Source organism: Ascaphus truei, chromosome 5 (assembly GCF_040206685.1).
Source record: "Ascaphus truei isolate aAscTru1 chromosome 5, aAscTru1.hap1, whole genome shotgun sequence".
Lineage (NCBI taxonomy): Eukaryota > Metazoa > Chordata > Amphibia > Anura > Ascaphidae > Ascaphus > Ascaphus truei.
Window position 1 is genome coordinate 32,398,618 of NC_134487.1, and position 24,531 is coordinate 32,423,148.

General features: G+C 42.7%; 1 protein-coding gene across 8 annotated transcripts in view; it reads left to right on the plus strand.

Moving 5' to 3' along the window:
• Positions 1–24,531, plus strand: part of CACNA2D1 (calcium voltage-gated channel auxiliary subunit alpha2delta 1) — a 717,165-nt gene that overhangs the window by 574,103 nt on the left and 118,531 nt on the right. For all 8 annotated transcript variants that reach the window (XM_075599579.1, XM_075599575.1, XM_075599572.1 and 5 more), the window contains exons 11-12: positions 4,517–4,675; positions 16,333–16,437. In XM_075599579.1, coding sequence (XP_075455694.1) covers positions 4,517–4,675; positions 16,333–16,437 — 264 coding nt within the window. The remainder of the gene's footprint in view (positions 1–4,516; positions 4,676–16,332; positions 16,438–24,531) is intronic.

Genomic DNA, 24,531 nt, shown 5'->3' on the forward strand with positions numbered 1-24,531 from the left:
CGAGTTTAAATTGGCGAGATGCGCGCTTCAGAAACGTGTAAAAACAAATTCGCGCCTTTTTTTTCCCTTTGCAATGGCCGCGAGCGGCAGCTTCTTGCCAGTTTTTTCTGGCGAGGCAAAAAGGAGACAATCGCGCCATTTTATTGGCGCGAACAGCCGCTAGATGCCGTTCGCGCCTCTCTGCATACGGATATTTTTAAAACTGGCGAGATTGAGGTTCTCGCCAGCCGCGAGGCGAGTTTTACAAATAGAAAAGAAAAATTGGCGCGTTTTTCGGAACTCGCCATTTTCTGCTGCTTTCTGCGCGATTTTCTCCAAAAAATGGCGAATTTCGAAATAGCGCTGCTCTCTGCATAGGCCCCTAAGTTCATTGTGTCAACTGTGCTGAAGCAGGGATATCCTGAAAACCTGACCTGTTGGTAGCCTTTAAGGGCTGGAGTTGGCCACTACGGCCCTATAACTATCCTGTCACCAAACGCAACTCCTTTTATTGTGACACACTGATTACCCTTTTAACTTTATAAGGTAAGATAATCAAGTTAGGGATGTATTTACTGTTATGACTGGTTCTCTTATCCTTACATAGGGGGAATTAATTAAGCTCCGATAAGGTACATTAAAGCTTGATCTAGCACTAACTGTTAAATCAATAACCATTAACCTGGGCTTAGTGAATCTCCCTCATGCTAGATTCACTAAAAGTCAATATAGCTGCGTTAACATTTGATGTTATTAAGAAATGGGATTATGGCTATATTTTAGAATTACCACTATATTCACGAAGAATGTTCTAATCATAAATGAATAGCAATATTCATCTGATTTGTATCTGATTTGTATACACCAAATGAGTATTAATTCAGCGTTAAAGCAACAGTACAAGCTGAAGTTTTTTTAATTTTTAATTTTTCTCTTTAATATATGCATCAGTACAATCCACACTGATAAGTAATTAGCTAAATTGCTGAGCGATCTGTTCTGCTTTGATCGATCAGCGAAGATTCGGCTCAGGGGTTCACTATATGGGTGTCCGTGTCGCAGAAGAGGACCAAAGATGCAACGTTCTGTGGGGAAGATCATGTGACCAGGCAGTCACTAGATACAACTGGTGCACTGCTAGAGAGAGGGCAGGACTCAAAAAGATGTGTGCCAGAGCCTGTTTCAGAAGAGGAAGGGGATGTGACCTTGTAAATGGTTGCTATAGAAACATAATATGCTTGTTAGTTACATTATAATACATTCAAAATATCATTCAGAGTTGTTGGTTTTTTTCATGCTACAAGCTGAAAAATTCTCATAGTACAGAACTGATTTTTTTTTTTTTTTTAAAACACATGTAGGATATACTGTAGCTTGAACTGCAGCTTTAAACAGCGGTAGATATACAAATGAGCAGTGAATCAGTGCTAGCGATGCAATTTTGTCAGTATACAGTAGAAGTTTCCACTTTGATCAAAAGCCTATGACAGAAAATGATTAACCCCTTTGATGTCTGAGGCTAATAATGCATTGCAAAGAAATGACTTCAGATACAAGAGAGATTGCGCCATACTACAGCCTACAAGTAAACCCCCCCCCCCCCCAAAAGCTGTATGTGTAAATATTATAGATTGACAATGACCAACTGGCCACTTAAGGGCAAATATGTTCTACAGCAGTTCCCCAACCTGATCTCCCAGAGCAGGGCAGTTTCCTCTATCCTGATTGGCTGCATTACCCCTGATGCCTGTGACTCTCTGCCCCCTCAGACCCCTGTTAATCCCTGCCCTATCTGACTCCTGAGACTCCTCTAACCCCTGTGACACACCTACCCCCTCTGACACCTGTGACACACCTGCCCCCTCAGACTCCTGTTAATTCCTGCCCCCTCAGACTGTGACTCCTCTGACTCTCTGCCCCATCTGACTCCTGTGGCTCTCTACCCCCTCTGACTCCCTGTCTGTCTCTGTCTACTGTGACTCTCTCTCTCTCTGTCCTGTGTTTGCCGTGACTATCTCTCTCTTTCTCTCTGTCTCTGTGTCGTGTTTTCTGTGACTCTCTCTCCCTGTCTCTGTGTCCTCTGTTTTCTGTGACCCTGTCCTGTTGATGGTGTGCCTAGCAGTGTGGTTAGGGGTGCATCGAGAGAAACAAGGTAGAAAACCACTTCTACAGTGTTAATGCTATGTATTTTTATCACCAATTATTGGATGGCTACTTTTGTATTGCCAATGTATATTGTTAATTACAGTAATGTATATTGTCAAAATACAGTAGCCTGGGGGTGACACTAACATCTGACGATAGTTTTGGGTGGTGGACTAATAACTTACTGTATCACATTTTAGTGAATAGCATGTGAATAAGTAGTTAGGTGTTAATTACTCATTTGACTATACCTCTAACTTTTAATTGTATGCTTTAAGCTAACCAAGGTAGGGATGTATTTACTTTTATGGCTGATTCTCTTATCTTTATGTGTGATAGTTCCCTCTAGCACAGTATAACGCAGGGATGCTCAACTCCAGTCCTCAAGCCCTCCCAACAGGTCAGGTTTTCATGATTTCCCTGCTTCAGTACAGTGGGCTCAATCAGTCCCTGCTTCAGCACGAGTGGCTCAATCAATCTCTGCTTCATCACAGGTGGCTCAATCAGAGGTTCTTGAGCCACCTGTGTTGAAGCTGGGCTATCGTGAAAACCTGACCTGTTGGGTGGGCTTGAGCACTGGAGTTGAGCACCCCTGGTATAATGAATAACCCCCTACGTTCAAAGTTCTGTTGAAGAATAGCCTCCTCCAAACCTACACAAATAACCAGCTGCTATAAAAAGCAGTACTAAAACGGACTAAACATTTCCAAAAAAGACGGGGTGTGTGCTGAGCACACCAATTTTTTTTTAACAATAGATGCAAAGTGTGACGTGTGGTGATTGTGTTTAGCTTTGCTCAGTTTGCATGTCTGATATTCTCTGTGAGTGTGCACATGCTGTACTTATCTTAAGGCCAGATCTGATTCAACATGTTGTAAGAGGAGAATGTCTAACGAGCATTTAATGCGCTTTCTTTTTCCAGGCGGCAGATTTCAATCAGTAAAAAAGTGATCAGACGTTGGAGAGGTAGCAGGATTGTAACAAGAAAGTAAAATTAGAAATGGAGATTGACTTTTATTCTTTACAGCAGTAATGTTTTATTAATTTATTGCACTCAGACTGTGACTCCCTTTACAATATGTAATATGCATGCAAATGCAGTTAGTACAGTTGTATCAAACCATTTTAATAGTGTTAGTATTAAAACATGTATTATAAATGATAGATCTCTGTCCTGCAAGTTAATTGATCAGCCAGTAGGCGCAGCTGGTACTCAGTTGGCTGGAGTACAGGGTTCCGACAGGTTTGTTATTGGTGGCAGAGTGTGGTGAGCAGTGTGGGTGGGCTAGATAGGTCCCCGGACGAGGGAGGCAGATACAGCTGTAGTTGGAGGAATTGGTAGATCTCATATAAATGCTAACCGATCAGGGGTCAATAGTGGATTTGTGGCATGAATAAATACATTGGAAAAAATTAGGTTTCCCCAGTACCAGTCTTATTTCCTAATCAATTGACCTCAAAAAAGATACTGAGGTTTAAGTTTAAAATTGCAGTGATCTAAGCTACAAGAGCTCATTGTGCGGAAGCCCTAGCGTGCCACCAATTGTGGAAATTCAGACCATATCTTCACCTTCATTTCTCTCTATCATCTATCGTCCTTTCCTCTCATCCTTAGCCTTTGTTTTCTCTCACTTCTATCCATCATCCTCGCTCCTCTCTTAAACACAACCCTTTCTCTAATATTTGCCACTCTGCGCATGCGCAATCACCGCTGGCCACTTCTGTGCATGCACGAGTGCCTGTGAGATTAGCCAGGGGGGGGCGCGCGTGCTCCTGCATGCGCCTTACGTCACTTCCGTTACACATTTTTCGTCGCCATGAAAGAGTTTTGTCCTATGAAAATGTAGTTGGTGCCAGCAAAGACGTTTCACCTCAAAAATCTTCTGTTGAAAAAGCTGGAGATAGGTATTGAACCCAAAGCAATGATTCATCTGTTGTTATTGACTGTTGTTGGAGGGGAGAGTTGTGAGAAAGCGTTGAGGTGCTTGGCATGTGGTATGATTACACAGGATCCAATATTTCAATTCATAACATGCTTTCTAAAATCAATTTAACAAGTCACTCTGTGCTGGAGAATAAAGAATATTAAGTAACTTTTTTTCATTGTTAAACACATTTGAGTTTGTTGTAACTTTAATTTAACAGAATAATCCATGGTACATATGTGTTCAGAACCAACAAATCAATAGCCAGCAAACAGATGGGAAGTGGAAACATCAATGGCAGTTTCATTGCTTTTTAATTGGCAATAGAGTCAAGGGGATATATATAACTTGCACTGCTCAGATTCTCTTCATTGCACTTTTGTTTTAAAATGAAATCTAAATTGTGTATTAAAAAGCAGCACTTTCTTGTTTTATTTTAGCAATGATGTTTTTTTTTTTTTTTGCAGTTTAACAACAACGCTCATGATGTCAGCTGCTTTAACCATCTTGTCCAAGCAAATGTACGAAACAAGAAGGTGCTGAAAGATGCTGTTCATAACATCACAGCCAAAGGGACCACAGACTACAAAACAGGCTTCAGTTTTGCCTTTGACCAGCTACTAAATGTAAGTATTATATTGGGGGAAAAAAAATATTGATATGAAATAGTCAGAGCTAAATGATTTTGACAAATAGAAACATTACTAACTCCAATTAATTTTGTTTTGCAGTAAACTTAATTAAGATAATGTAAATGCACTTCAAAATAATGAAATCAAAGCAGTGTAGTATTATAACCGTGGTTGTTATCATCCTTCATCATGGGCACAAGAAGTGATTTTTTAACAAGGTCTTTGGGTTACAGAAAATGTAATTTTAATGCATTAAACTCTTTATTGGAGAAACAAACATTCTCGGTATGTGAAGGACATGCGTCTGTTATTGGTTTTTAAGAATAAGCTAAACAATTTAAAAATCTCAAAATCAGGCATATTTCTTCCACAATAGGAACATTACAGATGTCAATAATTGTTGTGAACTATTTTAATGTAACATTTCTACAGAGATATTTTTATTGTTGACTGAAAGGGCATCTTTCGGTGTAAATATTGGCCTTGATGAGCAAAATGAAAGAAAGTGATCCAAGAGTACAACAGCATGTAGAGCCATATATATTAAGAATACCATAAAACACCTTCTGACCCATTTACGTACCTTGTTTAATGGGCCAGAAGGTGTTTTTTTTTTTAAAGCGTCCGCAAGTGTCTTGTGGAATAGCACTGCTTAATAAATATGGGCCAAAATGTCACCTAGAAAGAAGGGACTGTTTAAAACTAAAGGTTCTGAGAGCAAAGGAAATGTGATTAACATTTGTTGCAAAAGTCAAATAAATGGTGATCTCTTCAACCATAGCAATGACATCACATATACCACATATTATTTACACCCTCTTTTTGTTCATGTGTCAGGATTTCTGGGCTTTAAAGTTAAAACCCGTTATCTTCACATTATTTTCAAGCTGACTTGGTCTAGGACATTTGGTAACTGCCATTTTCCTGTGACCAAGTCGCCCCTGGCGGCCCTTAGGGCCTTCACCCTAAGCCTCTCCCCTGATGCCTCTTATTCCCTATCCTAAACCCTTAACCACTTACCTAATTCTGTACCTAAAAAACCTAACCCATTACCCTAAAACCTCTATCCTTAAATCCCCTACCATAACGACTAAAATCCCCTTAAGTTAACTTACCTTATTGGTGAAATGGCCGACGGGTGAGTGTCCAGCTGCAAAGCGGGTACGACGAAGGATCCCTCAGTGGCCAAACGCCAATGGCGAGATGGCCATGCCCAAATGTCCGACTCCGAACTTACCTTAACTAACAGAATGTAGCAACGCATAACCCTTTCGTTTTACCACCTTGTGACCCTTTGAGGTAATTGTTTACCTTTGCAGTTCCAGGAATTTGGGGGAGATAAAAATGGCTGACGGCCATGACATTGGTGATGAGCCAGTGGATAAGCTGAATGTTCTTATAAACAACGAATGCCACAAATATAAAAAATATCAAAATATGTTAAACGTGCAATCTATATTGGAGTTGTGGGAATTGAAAGCATGCCGCCATGAGCACATTCTCTATCATAGCACGGATATTATAGGAGTGCCGCTGATTTGGGGTTATGGATATTGTTTTTAGCAAAATGCTTTTGGTCCAGAACCCCCAAATCTCACTGAATTGGGAGGTATTGTAGAGATCTTAATAATTTATGGTGCCATTGATAATGTTTAGGCTGCAAATTATTATTCCAAACACAATAGCATGTGACAAAAAATTAAGCGCACTACTTTTTATGGTGTACTCAGAAGTTTGAATCTGATGAAGAATCCATACTGCGATACCAATGAACAGAGATGAGCCATAAATTAGTTCTATAAAAAGGCCATCAAAAATACTATTTCAATTTTCATCCCATACTAAAACACACTGGAAAATGTCACAGTTTAGCATTCAGGATAGAAATGGAAAGAAAAGATCAAATATTTTTCAAAATAGATAAAATAACAGTTGCCTATAGTCACGTCTTGAACTCCTTGAATATTTAAATTCATTTGCCCATTTTTTCAGAGAGTAAAAGCTTAGTTTGTTTCAGGGCACAAACCTCTTCATTTGGTGAGGACAGGCTAATTAGTCAAATCATAATAATACAATTTAGGTTGTAAAGACGGAGAGTAGAAGAACAAGTTAGTGGTTCTGATGTATCTGGGGAAATTTAGATACGAAGAGTTATCAGCTCCAGAGAATTACAGTTAATCAGTCTTTGCTGAAGCCAGTAACATAAGACTAAGTAATTGATAATTTCACTTACTATAGATCCTCTCAAGACAGCTGCGTTCGGAGCAAGAAATATTAAATTTCATTAAACCGTAAAACAAGAAAATGGAAAATCTGGAAATATAAATGGAAGGTTGAAAATGGATATAAGAAATATCAAACCATTTTAAAATAATTTCAGTGAACAGGTTACATAAAAATCCTTCCAAATATACATATATATTACTGATTGAAACTATATTCTATTAATTTTTGCCATATTGTGTTCTCTGAGTGCTGAAAATAGCTGTAATAAAATAGAACGCCCAGGATACATCTTGCTGATGATTCTTGCAAACATTAAAAAGACCATCAACTGTAATTTGGTCTGACAGCAGGCGTTAGAAATATGCGGAAATAGACATGTTTTTTCAAGGAAATTAACTGCTAATGTTAAGGAGGATTTTAACCTAATGTATATACTGTAGTGCCGACGAGTATTCTAAAACAAATCTGGGGCAATCACCAACAAGACCCAGGTACATGCTGGGTACATGCTGGGTACATGCTGGGTACATGCTGCAATATTTCAGTGACATTTCTGCAGACAGACTAATGGCCACTGAACTGAATGGGACTGCCAGGGACCCCTGCTGTGTTAATCCAATGGGCCATTAGTCCCTGCAGAAATGTCACTGAAATGTTGCAGCATGTACCCAGCATGTACCTGGCTCTTGTTGGTGATAGCCCCAGATTTTCCAAGGCAAGTTTTAGAATACTCGTCGGCGCACCTGTAGTTAGTGTGCAACACTTTTATAAAACAAACAAAATTTGATGTTAACCCTTTGGGTGACGCAGCGCATGGTCACTAGGTCATGATGACTGGAACACTGGAGGCCCCATGATGTAGTGACTGTCATTCCCAATTGTTTTTTTTTTACCCTTTGATCGCGTCCTCCGATTGCCTGGGGAGGAAATGGAGGACAAGGATTCCTCCTCTTCTGTCTACTGCAAAATAGCCCCCGCGGTCATGTGACCTCTACTGGAAGCGGTGGGGACAGCATCGAGCCGGAGGGGGCGTGGCATTCCAGCAGCCCCTCCAGCTCTCAAAGGGTTAAACAATGTTGATATTAACCATGATTGAAGTTTTTTTGCTTAATTTTGAAACAAAGTTAAAAACATGATGGCCAGTAAATGAATAGAATGTGGGTGGTTGTAGCAAAGCTTTTACACGTCCCCAGATAATCAAGAAGGAGAAGCTTTGCTGAATAAATACACTTGGCACTGACGTCAGATGGGCTTGATGTGAGACCAAGTTGTAGTCGGAATGGGACATTTGGCTGCAGTCAATTAGCCTCGACCAAACTGGTGTTCCGCCGCCACCGCAACTCACCGCCGGGCATCTCGCCGCTTGTCCTAGACCTGTTGTTCCTGTTGTTATTTTTGTTGACTGTGCTCTTGCAGCACGATATCAAAACCAGGTCTTCGTTGAGGTTTATGTTGTATTCCAAAATGATTTGAACATCTGTGCTACTGTATTACATTAGTATTCATTATGGGACAAACAAATTTAAATATGAAATGCAAACTATAAATGTATAAAAATCTTCTATGCTTTCAGCAAATAAAAGTACCACTTGTGAGCACATTCACATGTCTCAGACAGGTCTGCACCCTGCTTTTCACCATTATCTCTTAGCATACAATGCTTCAAAAAACTTTAGGATTATAATTATTTTCAGACTTCTCATACTAACATTAAAATGTCAACATTGTTGTAAAACCTCCACTAAGTACTCAATGGTAATAGTCTATATGGCTACTGTTCAGGGGCTACCCGTCTTTACGTAAAGCAAATTTAGTAGGAAAGTGCAATCAAGAAACCATAGTGAGTGGCAGTTAACGCCGGATCGCGGTGTGGTAATCCATATCCATACCTTAGTGAATTTCCACTTTAGGGGGTCATTCATTAAACGGCAATAGTCCAGATATGTGCACTTTCACACGGATACTCCCATTGAAATCAATGGGACTCCCGTGCTAAGTAATAATGGAAAGATTAAGGCTGCACTTATAGTGCTGTGACGCGACGGCGCCATCGCTTCGCAGCATAACAAATGCATTGCCGCTGTTGCGTGCGCTTATAGTGCACGTGACGGCGACAAAGCGACGGAGCGACAGTGCTACCAGAAATCTGGTAGTCACTGTTGTTTGATTTTTTTGGCGATGGTCTCCCCTTGCGGCAAATTGGGAGCTTCTCCGTGCATCTGCCCCACCCCCCCTTTTATGACATCGCTGGCCTTGCAGCCCTACGACATTGCCCTAAACCCAAGTACAACTTTTTCAAACGGCGACGGGTGACGTCATCGGTCGCGTCGCTGTCACTATAAGCGCAGCCTATGATTCTTATGCTCCATCCGCCAAAGCATCCAATCAGGCCGTTTTCAGGGAATTTCAGCAGTTATAGAATAGGCCCCTAAGGGGATTATTCATTAAACTAAGAAAGATAATCTGGAAATCAGGAGAATATCCCTGACTAAATTTACCCCAAAAGAAGTGCACTCAAGTTTTTTGCCATCAGAATATAACAATTTATTTCACAAAAGAATAATAAGTAGAAAAAGCCTATAACTAAAACCAGAAGTGAAAGAGATGGGAAGAGACAGTATAGTTGTATTGATCCAATTAAGAGCATAGGTTCTTTCATAGGAAAACAGGATTCCATTACATGTGTGTATAATTTCTTCCAAAAAACAACGCCTGTTTTCTCTTTGTTTAAAGTGCTGGCAAAGTGCAGGACATACTGTAGCAACCTTCTTGAAAACAGAGCATCCAGGTTATTGTTGTTACAGACAGTCCTGATGTGCTTAAAAGGATTCTTTATATAGCGAATTCCAGAGTTCCAATCTACAGTATTTTCATAAAACATATGTAGCCCCGGTAAGAAATGGGGGCTATATATCTTTCTCCTACTGGTGTAAGTCTTGTTAAGAGCAGGCCGCCAGTAGTTATCATGGGTTTTCCCCCCGCTTCTTAGCCTGCCTTGAGTGATGGAGACAGGCCCCTGACTCTGTGTGCAGGCCTGAGACAGAGGGGAGGGCCTGCTGACATCATGAGGGGTGGGGCTGTCTAAACTTAGTTCTGCCTGTTCCTGTAAGTGACAAGTAGTTCTATCCTGGGAGCTGAGGAGTAAAGTGCTGGTCTGGGTTGGAGTGAGACCGGGCAGTTCTGCTCTGTCCTGGGAGCAGAGAGTGCTGGAGTGTCTGACCTGAGAGGTCATGATTAGAGTGACACCTGTGCTTGGAGAGGAGGCAGAAGACCAGCCTGTTTAGAGCTGATAAAACTATAGGCGGTGGACCAATGCCCCTCACCCTGCTCAGGGGGTGAGGGGGGGATCTTGCCTCTCCCAGAGGGTATACCCTTGGGGTGGGTGTCGGGGGTATTGAAGCCCCATACAGCCCATCCTGCAGGGGTACAGCCTGGAGGAGAAGGTGTGGAGGAAAAGACCCTGTATACATTTGGAAGCACTGCGGTGTATGATCTGCTGTGTGCTGCTACAGAAAGAATAAAGAGACATTGCTGCTTTTAACAAAGAACTGACTGAGACTGGAATCTCTCTTTCCTGAGTCGGAATTCTCTGTAAGGGTTCCACCCCATATCCCTGGGGCTTATAGAGATGGAGGCGCTGCACCGTTGCTAGAGAAGATGGAGGCCTATACCCCAGAAGCCTGTCCCTGTTATCCCCAATACCAACGCGGGAGACTCAGGCCCTCCTGTTCCTCACAGGTATGCACCACCAACATGCATGTAGCCAGCCCTCACCACCCTAGAGGTCCAATCTGCGACCGGGGGGGGGGGGAACATGGGTTACATTTGGAGGCTAGCTGCTGAGATCCAGAACAGGACAGGCTTTCAGCAAAGCAGAGCTGGAAGAGTGAAGTGCACCTTCTATGCAAGTACTGGAGAGTAGGGCATGTATGCATACCAGGGGTAGTCAGGGGAGCGTGGATTCCCGCACAGTACGCCCTGGGTGCCCTAAGAGGGTGATGTAAGATGGGTGTGGAGCTATAGCTGTCCTAGTCCCTTGAGGCAGATAGTGTGAGGCAACTGGGGGGGTTAGCCTGTTAACTTGTCCAGGGACCATGGCCCAGGGCCCGCACTATGAGTGGCCAAAAGTAGGAGACGCCCGTACCTTAGGGAGATGCCCGGGTACACTAGCCAGCACCTACATAAAACACACCACAGAGTACTTGCAGGAACCGTCAGCGAGTGCGGTGCACAGAGAAGGAGTTTTGCCTAGCCTGGGGTATGCCACATCATATCAGTGGGCAAAACAGTCAGAGCATGCAGAGAGCGTTCAGTGAGCAGTGTGAGAGCAGTCAGTGTCAAGGAACAAGCTATGCACTAGACACTGAGAATAGTGACATCATACATTTGGAGAGCTCATCAAAGATGGCGGACGTCACTACATGTGCTCTGCGGAGCATGAAAGAGTTAAAAATGGCGACCGCAGTGCCATCCACGGCCCAGCAGTTAGCAGCCGAACTAAAATGTCGACTCCCGCCAATCCTGGATCGCGCACGTGATGCGTACAAAGAGACTGTTAGGGAAATGTGGCGGGAGATGTGCAGGGGTTTGGCGCCAAACCCAGATCCCCTGCAAAAGGAGCGGCGCGAAAGCTGAAAGCCCACCCACCTGTGCTGTGACTGACCGACAGACAAGGCCACGTCACACTGATTGAAGGAGTGCCCCTCCTCTTGTTTCCACCAGAGGGAGGGGGCACGAGGAGAGCCAGAAGTGTCCTCCCCAGCGAAGGGAGGAACAGGAAGTGCGAGCGAGGAACTTCACTTCTGTCTGGCATTCGAAGAGCAAGGAGCTGAAACATTGAACTGTTCCACCCCTGAGCTAACTATGTCAGAACTAAGCACTATGATTTTCCAGCTCCTAGGAGGCTTCCTGGTGGTGGAGATCGAGGGCCGAGAGTACCTCCGGTGCCTGTGCGTCCACTGCAGGACACCCGGAACGGCCGCAAGCACCAAAGCACGATGCCCTCAATGTGGCACGTCCTACCTATGGCCTAACGAACCATGGCCCATGCTAAAGACCCCTCGGGTTGCCTCTCCGGGAACACTAACGGAGGTGGCGGAGACAACAGACGAGGCTGCCCTAGTTCCCTGCACCACTGCTGAGGTGGGAACCAAGGCCCAGCCGACTACCGAGCCAAGAGAAACTCCGGCGGAGAAGAGTGCGACCGCAGTGGAGGTACCAGAGCGGGCCCGTTTCGTACCACTACCCACTGGCGGGGCCGCCACAGACCCAGGTGACTCCCTAGCAGAGGAGCCGACCAAGTCGTCTTCGGAGGAAGAAGATGGTGTTTCATCGGTGGTGATGCGCCTACCGGCGAAACACCCCAGCTGTAAGAAAGATGGCGGTCCACTTACTGGGAGAGAGGGGGCGAAACACCCCAGCTGTAAGAAAGATGGCGGTCCACTTACTGGGAGAGAGGGGGCAGATGAGTCCGGACACTTCCCGACGGCGAGTGCTGGTGCGGCTTGAGGCCCGTAGAAGTCCCACGGCCGTGGTGACTCCCAGTGTGGCGGAGACGGGATCCGAGATGGCTCCAGAGGAACCCGAGGTCATCAGCCGGCAGCGGAGCGGTAAGGAGACTCAACCACCCCCTTACTCCCACCAGGCGAAGAAGGATCCTGCAGAGGGCGAGAAGGAGAGGCTTGCGGACCGGATGATCCCCCACCGCCCCTTCCTTTCCTCGACGCACTTCCGGTGCGTGACCACGGAGCGGATGGGGATTCCGCGGGCGGCCATGACGACGTCACTTCCGGGTCCGACTGGAAAAGAGGCCCGGGAGCATTGTTCTCCCCGCAGAGAGCAGCCAGGGCAGCTGCAATGGCCACACTGAGAAGCCAAGGGCCTTCCCGAGGAACACAAAGCCCGACGGAGAGGGCAAGCAAGAAAGTGCCCAGTGGTCGCGGCATTACTCGCTTGCTGGACATTGATTCGGACATTGCTGTTGCCCCAGCCCAACCCCTAGCGCCATTTCCCCGGCCACTGCCCCTGCCCAGTCACGAGTCATGACACTGGGACCTAGCGGGGATAAGTTAAGTAAGAACCCCAAGTACTCCAAGGATTTGAGGGATTGGGAACTAAGTGACGAGGGATCTGATGGGGAAGTACCATATGGTAATGTGATACGTGTGCCTAATCCAATGTCATTTTCTCCTGTGTTTAGAGGGAGGGCCCGAGGGTCCCACACTACTGCGGAGGCAGGGCCTGTAAGCAAAGTGGTTTCCAAAATGAACCCCACCATCTACATCAATGCACGAGGTAGACGCAGTTGCTCGCACTCTACTGAGGCGGTCACGTCCGGTGTATCATCCCAAGCTGAGTCAGAGACAGGTACTTCTAGTGCAGTGTCTGAGTACGAGCACCATGACAAGTGGTGGGCACCCCTGTTCACTTGGTACCACAAGGGTATGGACCGTACCAGGTTCCTGTTAATTAGGAGCAACATAGTCGACCATTGGTGGGCGGTAGGTGCCTATACACCCCAGGAGGTGGCGGATGAGCTAGAGCACAGATTTCAAGAGATAGAACAAAAGATCATCCTTCCTAAGGGGCCTAGTATTTTGTATGATGACATTGCCCCTGCAGAACCAGAGTTTTGGGTACTGCAAAGCAGGCCGGGCCACAGGAAGCTCCCCAAGTTGAGCCAGGCAGACAGGGCCATAGTGGCCAGGTATAGACAGTCACACGGGTACGAGTTCCCTTTTGTGCCTGAACCCATCATGAGTGAGATAGAGGAGCATCGAGATAGCTGGCTCAGAGAGGCCGTGCAAGAATACTTGCGTTCCAAGTTCGGTAAAGCCGGTTACCAGAACGAGGATAAAATCAGTGTGGTAGCCCGGGCCTGGAGTGTTGGGAGATGTATTTACAAGCACTGTGTGGCGTATCGGCCGGAGTCTGGGTCGGTACAGGCATATTCTGTCACTATAACAGACCATAATGGGAGGCAGGTACGGAAGCCTGACCCAAAACATTATAACTAGTTAGGTTCTCCATGTTGGGAGTTACCCTTATCGTTATTTCACCATCTGCGTGGATTGTCTGAGTTATGCACACTAATCAAATGAACTGTGTTTTGTTTCCCAGATTTGTTCACCGCAGGATGGAGCTGCTAACGTTAGGTCCAAGTGGGAACCATTGGATTCCACCTGAGGGAGAGTGTAGCCCCGGTAAGAAATGGGGGCTATATATCTTTCTCCTACTTGTGTAAGTCCTGTTAAGGGCAGGCCGCCAGTAGTTATCATGGGTTTTTCCCCCGCTTCAAGCCCTGCCTTGAGTGATGAAGACAGGCCCCTGACTCTGTGTGCAGGCTTGAGACAGAGGGGAGGGCCTGCCGACATCATGAGGGGTGGGGCTGTCTAAACGTAGTTCTGCCTGTTCCTGTAAGTGACAAGTAGTTCTGTCCTGGGAGCTGAGGAGTGAAGTGCTGGTCTGGGTTGGAGTGAGACCGGGCAGTTCTGCTCTGTCCTGGGAGCAGAGAGTGCTGGAGTGTCTGACCTGAGAGGTCATGATTAGAGTGACACCTGTGCTTGGAGAGGAGGCAGAAGACCAGCCTGTTTAGAGCTGATAAAACTATAGGCGGTGGACCAATGCCCCTCACCCTGCTCAGGGGGTGAGGGGGGGATCTTGCCTCACCCAGAGGGTATACCCTTGGGGTGGGTGTCGGGGGTATTGAAGCCCCATACAGCCAATCCTGCAGGGGTACAGCCTGGAGGAGAAGGTGTAGAGGAAAAGACCCTGTATACATTTGGAAGCACTGCGGTGTATGATCTGCTGTGTGCTGCTACAGAAAGAATAAAGAGACATTGCTTCTTTTAACAAAGAACTGACTGAGACTGGAATCTCTCTTTCCTGAGTGGGAATTCTCTGTAAGGGTTCCACCCCATATCCCTGGGGCTTATAGAGATGGAGGCACTGCACCGTTGCTAGAGAAGATGGAGGCCTATACCCCAGAAGCCTGTCCCTGTTATCCCCAATACCAACGCAGGAGACTCAGGCCTTCCTGTTCCTCACAGGTATGCACCACCAACATGCATGTAGCCAGCCCTCACTACACCCTAGAGGTCCAATCTGCGACTGGGGGGGGGGGGGAGAAACATGGGTTACACATACAAAAAATATAATGCTTTAGTATATAACACAAAGCGGTAGGAATTATATAAGGAAGAAAACACCAACATGGAGGAAAAAAATACAACAGGAGTGAAGGGCATTGTACACAGTAATGCCGTATACTGCATCAGTTTGGGAGCTACAGTATGCTGAACATTCAATTGAAATCAATGGGAATTTCCATGTGATAGTGCTTCAATTGGAACTGTGTCAGTTTATTAAATAATCCCCTTAGTCTTTTCATCTTCTTAAAATGGATAATGAACCTGTTTGTTGGTTTTATAGCCCCTGTGCAACACTTTGGAGCATTCTACCCAGCATGACAAGAGCATCTGTATTTCATGCCTACAATATTCCACATGCACCGGGAGCCATTTGTGAAAGTCTCCACGATCCAAAGCAAACAGAAATATGACTTGTGAGCACATTGACGTGTCTCAAATAGGTTTGAAGCCCTGCTTTCCTCCAATATCTGTTAGCATACAGGGATTCCACTGCAGCCAGGGATTCTGGGAAATGGCATGCAAGTGAGCACTCGGGTGGAGAATTTTTGTTGCTTTTTTACCCACCGTAAGTTATATACCTGTAATGTGTGCAAGGTACAAACCAAATACAAAAGCTGTTGCAAAAGAAAGCATCAGATTACAGTACTTAACAAATCTCAGGAAACGAAGGATCCAACGCTCTGCGGTTTTGATTGTAATGCTAATTTATTTGTGCCACACAACGTTTCGACCAATAGGTCTTTCTCAAGTGACTAGTGATTATAGTTAAAAACGTAGAGCGTTGGATCCTTCTTTTCCTAAGTATTGCCCTGGAATTACTCTGACAGGTACTCCTTGAACCAGCAGCACCGGTAGACTGTATGTATTTATATTATTTCATTGTGCAGCATACTCTATTATGTATTTAACAAATGTCAATGCTGTTAAAAGGATAGTTTTCTTTGATCATCTGGGGCAGTTTTTTGCAGCGACATTGCACAGGTTTTGCAGCCAGACTTTAATAAATACTCTGTTTCCTCTACTTTGATGTTCAAGAATCAATAGAAGTGCCAATTTTCTGACGTTAGTTATTTTTCTAACTGTGTTCTAGATTGTAAGCTCTCTGGAGCAGGGCCCTCATTCCCTTCTGTATCTGTTTGCGCTTGTCTGTCCTTACTTGCATGTCATTCTATTTATGTAATTATCTCTGTGCCCCTATTGTACCGCGCTGCGGAATATGTTGGCGCCTTACAGATAAAAAATAATAATATAAGAATATGGTCATCTGTTTTGCAGAATAATGTGTCCAGAGCCAACTGTAATAAGATCATTATGCTGTTCACTGACGGGGGTGAGGAAAGAGCGCAAGAGACATTTGAAATCTACAATAAGAATAAAAGTGTAAGTAGTTTCATTTTCATGCAAAGTAATTATTGGACTGTCATAAAAACCAATTACAGGCTAAAAAGAAAGTGAATAATGAAATCCTCCTCTCTGATTGGTTACAATTCCAAATATTAATCGCCCAGGAATGGCTGTAATTTTTTAAACCACATAACATTGTAATCAGATATAAATCCGCGCTTCCAAAAAAAACCAAGGCTAACAGCACAGTGAATATATTAAAAATGGAAGGAACTTCATTTATACCAAGTCCTGCTGCAGCATATTAAATATATAGAAAGATATTTAATCTAAATATTTGAAACCGGTACACAGCTCATTTGACTGCAGCAAAGATTCTCGTAACTCTTCTGGAGGCCTCTAATGGATCAAGCCTGGCTCCGGCCTCCTCTAAAGTTTGGCAAGACTGCGGGGCCTGCTCTACCGCTCACCAAAGCTCTCCATATCTTCCAGTGTTTCTAACTGGAGCCATAGGGGCCTTCAGTTGGCGGGGGGCAGAGCGTCCCATTTAGTTAGAGAGGCCTTCGGAGGAGGGGCGCAGTGACCCTTCAAGATGTATTTATCTTATTTTCTATGTGCTAAGTAGAAGGAAAGACAGAATCCCTATATTGTGGCACAAAGAAAATATACCCTAAATAAAACTTATTACATAATCTTAAAATGAACTGCTTGGAGTAACCATAAATGCAGGACAAAAAGTTAGTTAAAATAATAAAAGACCAGAGAGGTGGGGTAGTATATAGGGTAATTATATATAAACCCTATTGTCAGTTTGTTTAACCCTTTGATGGTATATAAGTGTAAGAAGTCCCTCTCCTTTCGCTTGAGCAAGGTATATCTGCTACATCATAATTCGCAGATTGTATCCATTTATATATTTCTATTTTCTATGTGCTGCATATACAGGAACCCAACATACAAAATGTCTTACCCAACATTGAAAAAGCTTCTAAATCACTCCAAACACAAAATATAATAATGATAAAACATTTTAGCCTGTAATAGTATTAGTCCTGGGTGGGTTAAAGGCCCCCGGCTAACGGCCTTTACCTCCGAATAACAGTTTTTAAAACTTTGAAATATATAACAATGTGCAAACTTTGAAACAAGCAAACCTTGTATCCCGCAGTGTGAGATTGCAGGGACTGAACAGCTGGGGGAAGTCTCTGCATGTATAGTTAATTTATTAAAGTGCGATTGTACAGATCGGGTGGTACCACACATAAATTACCATGGATTTGCATGGGGTTTTCTTAAATAAATAACCCCATAATCCATAATCCTGTTTAAAAAATAATACGCACTTTTACTATTGTAATAGATTTTTTTTTTAGGAGTTTTCTTTCTATTGTTATTTAATCTCATGTTACCATATACCGTGCCGAAGTGATATCTTATCTGATTTTGTTTTCTTTTATTTTCAAATGTATTTTGAATAAAAACTAGGGTTATTCTAATTGTCCTTAGACTATGTTCAGTTCATTGCCTCGAAGACAGGGATCTTTTTTTCTTTCTCCAATCCATTATAGAGGCGATCCTAGCGGCCACATTCGTTTGCGTTCTTTTTATTTTTCCAACATAAGTTTGAAGCAGGGGATCTCCTGCGCTGATCCCCATTCATTTCCCCTGTTTCCGGAGACACTTACCAACCTTAGGAGGTGCTGGTAGTCGCTCCTGCGCACTAGTAGGGATTACATATCAGCCACTTTTCAATGCTCCCGTGTCCTGTTGCCAATAGGAAGGACCTAAGTAACAGAAAACTCCTTGCTCAGCGAGTATATACAAGTGGAATATATAAGAATAGTCCTCAGATTAAGCGGCATATGACGCGAAACGTGCGTCAGGTCGCCGTTCTGACGTCAATGCGTCAGCATGTCTGAACCAAGGACTTGATACAAAGTAACAACTGCACCGTCTGGCTGATAGACCGACGGATTACTGGTTGCTTCTTAGATAATATATTACTATATTTATATATTAACAGTTTGTGGTAACAATATTTACTTCACTGTATTAGGAAACTCAGAGAACAGTCATTTTACAGTTCACTCCTATCGGAAGATGTAGAAGACAGGACAGTGCTTGTATAGATATCTCATCACGTTATAGCAGTTTTACTTCAAGTCAGCCAAGTCAGTTGATCGGATTGCTGACAAAGGGCTTATATTACATTCTGTAAAATACCTTAGAATTTACTGCAGGTTTACAGTAGCTAGATCCTGCTCTCTGTTTAACTTACAGGGTTAACTATAGGTTCACTTTATACTGCCTAAGCTTCCTACTGCAGATGTCTAGCTAGTCAACCACTGCTCCCTGCAAGAGATATCTGCTCTAATATTCTACTTTAACTATCCTGCATTTATTCTACAATAGCAGTATATTAATACTGCTTCATATATATATAGATATTTGAGATTTGCTTGTGTAATACGAGCTTGAGACAAAAGGTGGCACTGAGTGCTCATTTGCATGTCATTTCCCAGAATCCCTTGCTGCAGTGGAAGCGCTGTATGCTGGGTGATAATGGGGAAAGACAGGGTTGCAGACCTGTCTAAGACATGCAAATGAACATACAGTAATATTTACAGTTGCTTTATGCTTTACTGTGGAGGGTTTTTGTCACTTTTTTTACCCACCATAACCTTAATAATTGTGGTAGATATATATATATATATATATATATATATATATATATATATATATATATATATATATATATATATATATATATATATATATATATATATATGCAAATATAACTGTATGCTCATTTGCATGTCTTAGGCAGGTCTGCAACCCCGCCTTTCCCCATTATCACCCAGCATACAGCACTTCCACTGCAGCAAGGGATTCTGGGAAATGACATGCAAATGAGCACACAGTGTCACTTTTTGCCTCAATAACCATTTTTAACATGGTTCCCTATAGGCTTAAGCTTGCTGCATGGTCACAGCTTTTGCATATTTGCTTTCCTGTGGAGGGTTTTTGTCACTTTTTTTACTCACCATAACTTAACTCAGTATTATTTTTATATGTATGTATGTATGTATGTATGTATGTATGTATGTATGCATGCATGTATGCATGTATGTATGCATGCATGCATGCATATATATATACATATATATATATGTATATATATATATATATGTATATATATATATATATGTATATATATATATATATATATATATATATATATATATATATATATTAAGCAGTATTACATATATTGCTATTGTAGAATAAATGCAGGAGAGTTAAAGTAGAATATTAGAGCATATATATATATATATATATATATATATATATATATATATATATATATATATATATATATATATATATATATATATATATATTATGTGCATATATGTGTGTGAATATATATATATGTAACGGGTATTCCCTCCTGTCTGACCCACCCAATCTCACATTGGCCCGTGTGGTCTAACCGGTCCCCATTACGTGATCGTGTATGGTGGTGCACCTGCAAGCAACAGGACTCCTGAGTCTCCCGCACGATGGTATTAGGGGATGTCATCAGGAACAGGTAGCTGAGGTAGTGGGTGCGAGTCCTACCTATATCATGTGCAGCGCCTCCACCTCATCAGGATCTGTGCTTCTGCAGGGAGATGGTCCTGGTGAGGAACTCCTTCTCGGTGGTGACTGCCACTGCAGAGTAATCTCACACTCACACAGTGGGGGTATCTTTGAACAGGGCATCTTTATTGATGTACTCGGTGTAGTAGACTGCCCCATGCAGCTTTCAGCTCTAGCCGCACATTTCTCCGTGCTGTCCCTTTGCCAGGTACTGCCCTCCTAATTGGAGTGGGATCCCCTATCCTCGTAGGGAGATCACCCCCGTGTGGCCTTGACAGGCTTGATCTGTAAACTCGTGCCACTAGTTACGGCACTAGGGTCACAAAGCTATCCTGCAATCCCTTTCACAGGAGCCAAACACTTTAGCAACAACAACACTAACTTGACAGTGTTGTGCCTTATATACCTCAGGGGGCAGGCACATCTCTGATGTCACTATCCAGAGACTCAGAGCATGCAGCCACTCCCATCCATACATAGGGCACCTCACCAGGGTGTGAGGGAAAACCTCCATAACTACTGCTGGCATTCCTGTACTTACCAGGGTTTACTGCCAACAGGGAAGATGTCTGCAGTCCATTATTATGCATGGCTACATATATATATATATAGCAACTGTAAATATTACTGTATATTCATTTGCATGTCTTAGACAGGTCTGCAACCCTGTCTTTCACCATTATCACCCAGCACACAGCACTTCCACTGCAGCAAGGGATTCTGGGAAATGACATGCAAATGAGCACACAGTGCCACCTTTTATCTTTTATATTTATATATATATATATATATATATATATATATATATACACTTCTGAATTTTGCGACTGGATTCAAGCTATATTGTTCCTATTAGAGCTTAGGTTCACATCCACATAAGGGCTAGATTGCTCATTACATGGCATAAGTTCTGATTTATATATGGGCCCTGTCCACTATACATTAAGTGGGCCAGATCAGATTCAATGTGGTTTTTCTTCTGAAACTTTATTGTCCACATCGTTTTGGTGTCGATACTACTCTGAACACCAATCTAACACATTTGTTTATTTTATACCTTGGTTCATGTTTATCTTAGTTTGCTTCTCTGTATATAAATATTCACTGTCAAGTTCACGCTCTATAATTTGACTTTATTTTAACATGTGTAATAAAAGTTAATTTTTATAATCGCTTAATTTATCCCACACAATAATCGAGTGCAGTATACGGAGACTTTCCCTTCTTCCGACAATCTGGCCAATAGGAAGCCATGCCATCATCCGGTCTGGTTTCCTATTGGCCCACGTGATGCTGTAGCTTTAAAAAGCAGAGAGAGATACTGTCACCCCCTACGGAGATAAATACTGTATCTCTGGATGCAGATCCCTGCTTCGATCCTAACAAAAAATGGGAAAGAAAAAAACGGGGAAAAATGTGCCTGCTAGGATTTCTCCTTTAATATGCTGCTTTACATTAGCTTGGGGAATATTTTTCCCTTCTGGAATTGGAGTGTTACACATGAATTAAACCTGTTATAAAGGTATAACTTCAATGCATTATTTCTGTCCATTGGATATGAAAGGCCAGTGTCACTAACCATTGGGATATGTTTGCATTCCAGTTATTTAACGTTTAATAGACAGAATATTGATGCTCAAGCCGTAACCCCTTCAAAAATGTTATGCGTTGTAGTACAAGAGCCTTAAAATGAATACATTGTGTTATAGCATCCGATTTTATTTATAAATACAGTCTGCTGACACAGTTATATTTAAATGTATTATTATCTGTGAGGTATTTCAGTGCACCATGATGGGATCCTTTTGTAAATAGTGTCCATTGTAACCAGTTCCCAGATAGCACCTCTCCTGTACCAATAATTTTACCTAGCTGAGCAGGCTCATCGCTATTACTTCGCCACACTTGTTCAAACACTTTTTTTTGTTTGATGTTGTACACAGACATATAGTTGTCTTGTACACAGTCCACTGTGTTGTGCCATAACTTTTTAATTATGATTATGTTCCGATATGAATGGGCTCTTAGTTTGTATTATTTCCATTTAAGTGCTGTTTGTGATAATGAAGCATTGTTTAAATAAAGTTCATATACAGCGGGGTCAGGACTTTACTCCTCGTGAAAGAATTAAAAACAAGAATAAACGAAATACTTTAAAAAATACTTTTAGTGTTCAAACTATGTATGTAAACTTTGATGCAATTCATTGTTCCTTTGTGACGGATATAGCCACAGTCTGAGTTAAAGAGGTGGGTGGGAATCTGAGACACAATATTCTGAACCTCAAAACCCGCTCAAGGTGCTCTGGTTTGATCTAAAGTGTTTTTAAATCAGCCACCAAAAAGAATCCATTCTGGAGTAATGCATCCCATCGGGGCTAGAACATTGGTAATATATTACCTAACTTAGTTACAGAAAAAAACGACAGCAAATTGATGTTCTGAAAAATCAACACATTCATTCCTGCTGTGTGATTGAGTATGAACACATTAAGGATTGTCCAGCCATATGTTCCTTGCATGTGCCAGAATTACTAAATTAATTACATTCTATTTCTGAGATCTGCTGCATTCCAGATGTCTCATACTAATAAAACTGGTATATTCATCCTTTGGAATAGTTCTATTCAATTAAAAAAAAAATCTGATGCTCTTACAGTGTATTTCTACAACTCGTCATGTTCGATGTAATGTTAAAGCCTATGCAGATGGCTCCTGTAATGGGTTTTTCTGTTGATGTATACAGAAACGTGTTAGAGAATTTGTATTCTCAGAAATGGCCATGAAAATTATTTTTTTCCGACAATTGTGGTAAATTCTTCTATATTATTATACTGTTGCTTGATTTTTTTCAAACAGGATTTACAATTATAAGTAATTTTGCATATGGTACGGTGGTCTCCATTAAATGGAGTTAGTATCGCAGTCCTTGCGGAAAAAATGGCACGTGTTATTAACGCATAAATAAGACCGAAATAATGCATATTTTTAAAGGGAAACAAATCAGCGCAAACAATAATATGTAGCCCCTCCTTTGTGATTATTATTGAGTTAAGGGGTCAATGGCCCTAATGGGTTAACTGTGTGGGCTTATGCAGGGTAATGCCCCTCTCCCATCACATGGTAAAGTGACTTGGCAGAAAAGAAGCTATGCCCACTTTGGTGGCCAGTGGCGTCACTTTCGGGGTATATATAGCCAGTCCGAAGGCTCTATAAATCATATCTCTGGGAGTAACAGTTGGAGGGGTCTCACTGTTGGTAATTGTATATGTTTACGTGTATAGTTAATGTATAGTGATACTGCCCTGTCCCTGATTATAATTTTATAGTTAGGGAAACTGTCCCATCCAGTTAGCATACATAGCCATAGTACTACAGAAGTTTACAGATTTACAAAGAGGAAGCCTATGTCCTTCTGGGTTTATTCACGTAGTAGCGCTGGGACCTAGTCGGATTGACCTTGCTAAGAGGCCCATTGTTGCCTCAGAAACAGAGTGGCACGCAGTACCCTGCACCAGGTTAATGATCCCACAGTTCATGATGGTATGGGTAACGCAAGATGGGGCCCAATTGATAGAGTTATGGATGTTACACAGAAGATAGCCACTTAAGATGATAGTAACAACAACAAGCTGAAATACATCCCTAGGGCATTAAGATAGGGTTCTAATTAAGGAAGACATAAATAGTAAAGACACTGGGGAGATACCAGAAGTATGTCTATTATGGGTGATGTCAGTGTGAGGAGCATTGTGGACTGCTGTCAATAAAGCTCTTGTTTTTACTATAAAAGTCCTGGCACCCTTCATTATTGCATCAGCATATCTACGCCTGGACTACGTAGATCGAGCACCATGACAAGCCGAGTAAGAAGGGTTTCAAACACGCACTGTTAAACATTAGATAATCCTTGCGGTATACATTACACTTCTGCAAAAATGGTGGTAATGTCACAAGACTTGGTAACACATGCAATATTAGCCTGCATGGAAATCTATATAAGGCGGTGTTGAGAATAAACAAGCTGGCAGTTCTGTTGGGATGGAGAGAGAACACACTTAGGCCGTGATTATACCTGCTCCGACGTGGCGGCAGCGCGATCCAGTGATGTCATCCTCGCGATGCTGCCGAGCGGCATGTTGAACTGCAGGCAGGAGACAAGAGAAGGAGACGGAGGCGTGTCCATGCCTGAACCGCTCACATAACGAGGCCGTTGCTCCTGAGAAACAAAATCTCATGTCTGTTGTCCAATTTGCCGCCTCTCAGCTCCAGGCGGCGCGTGAGGTATGTTTACCTTCATTGGATTGCAGCTATTTGCTTTTGAGCCGCGAGCGCCGCCGCCAGCAAATTTTGCAATAACCACCTCCTTAGGCCTCTAGGAGTTGGAGGTTTGTTAAGAGTTTGTTTTGATTTTTGAGATTTCTGAGTGAGTTGTCCTTTACTATTTGTAGTTTGTGAGTGTGAGTGTGAGTCTTTGTTGTTTGAGAGT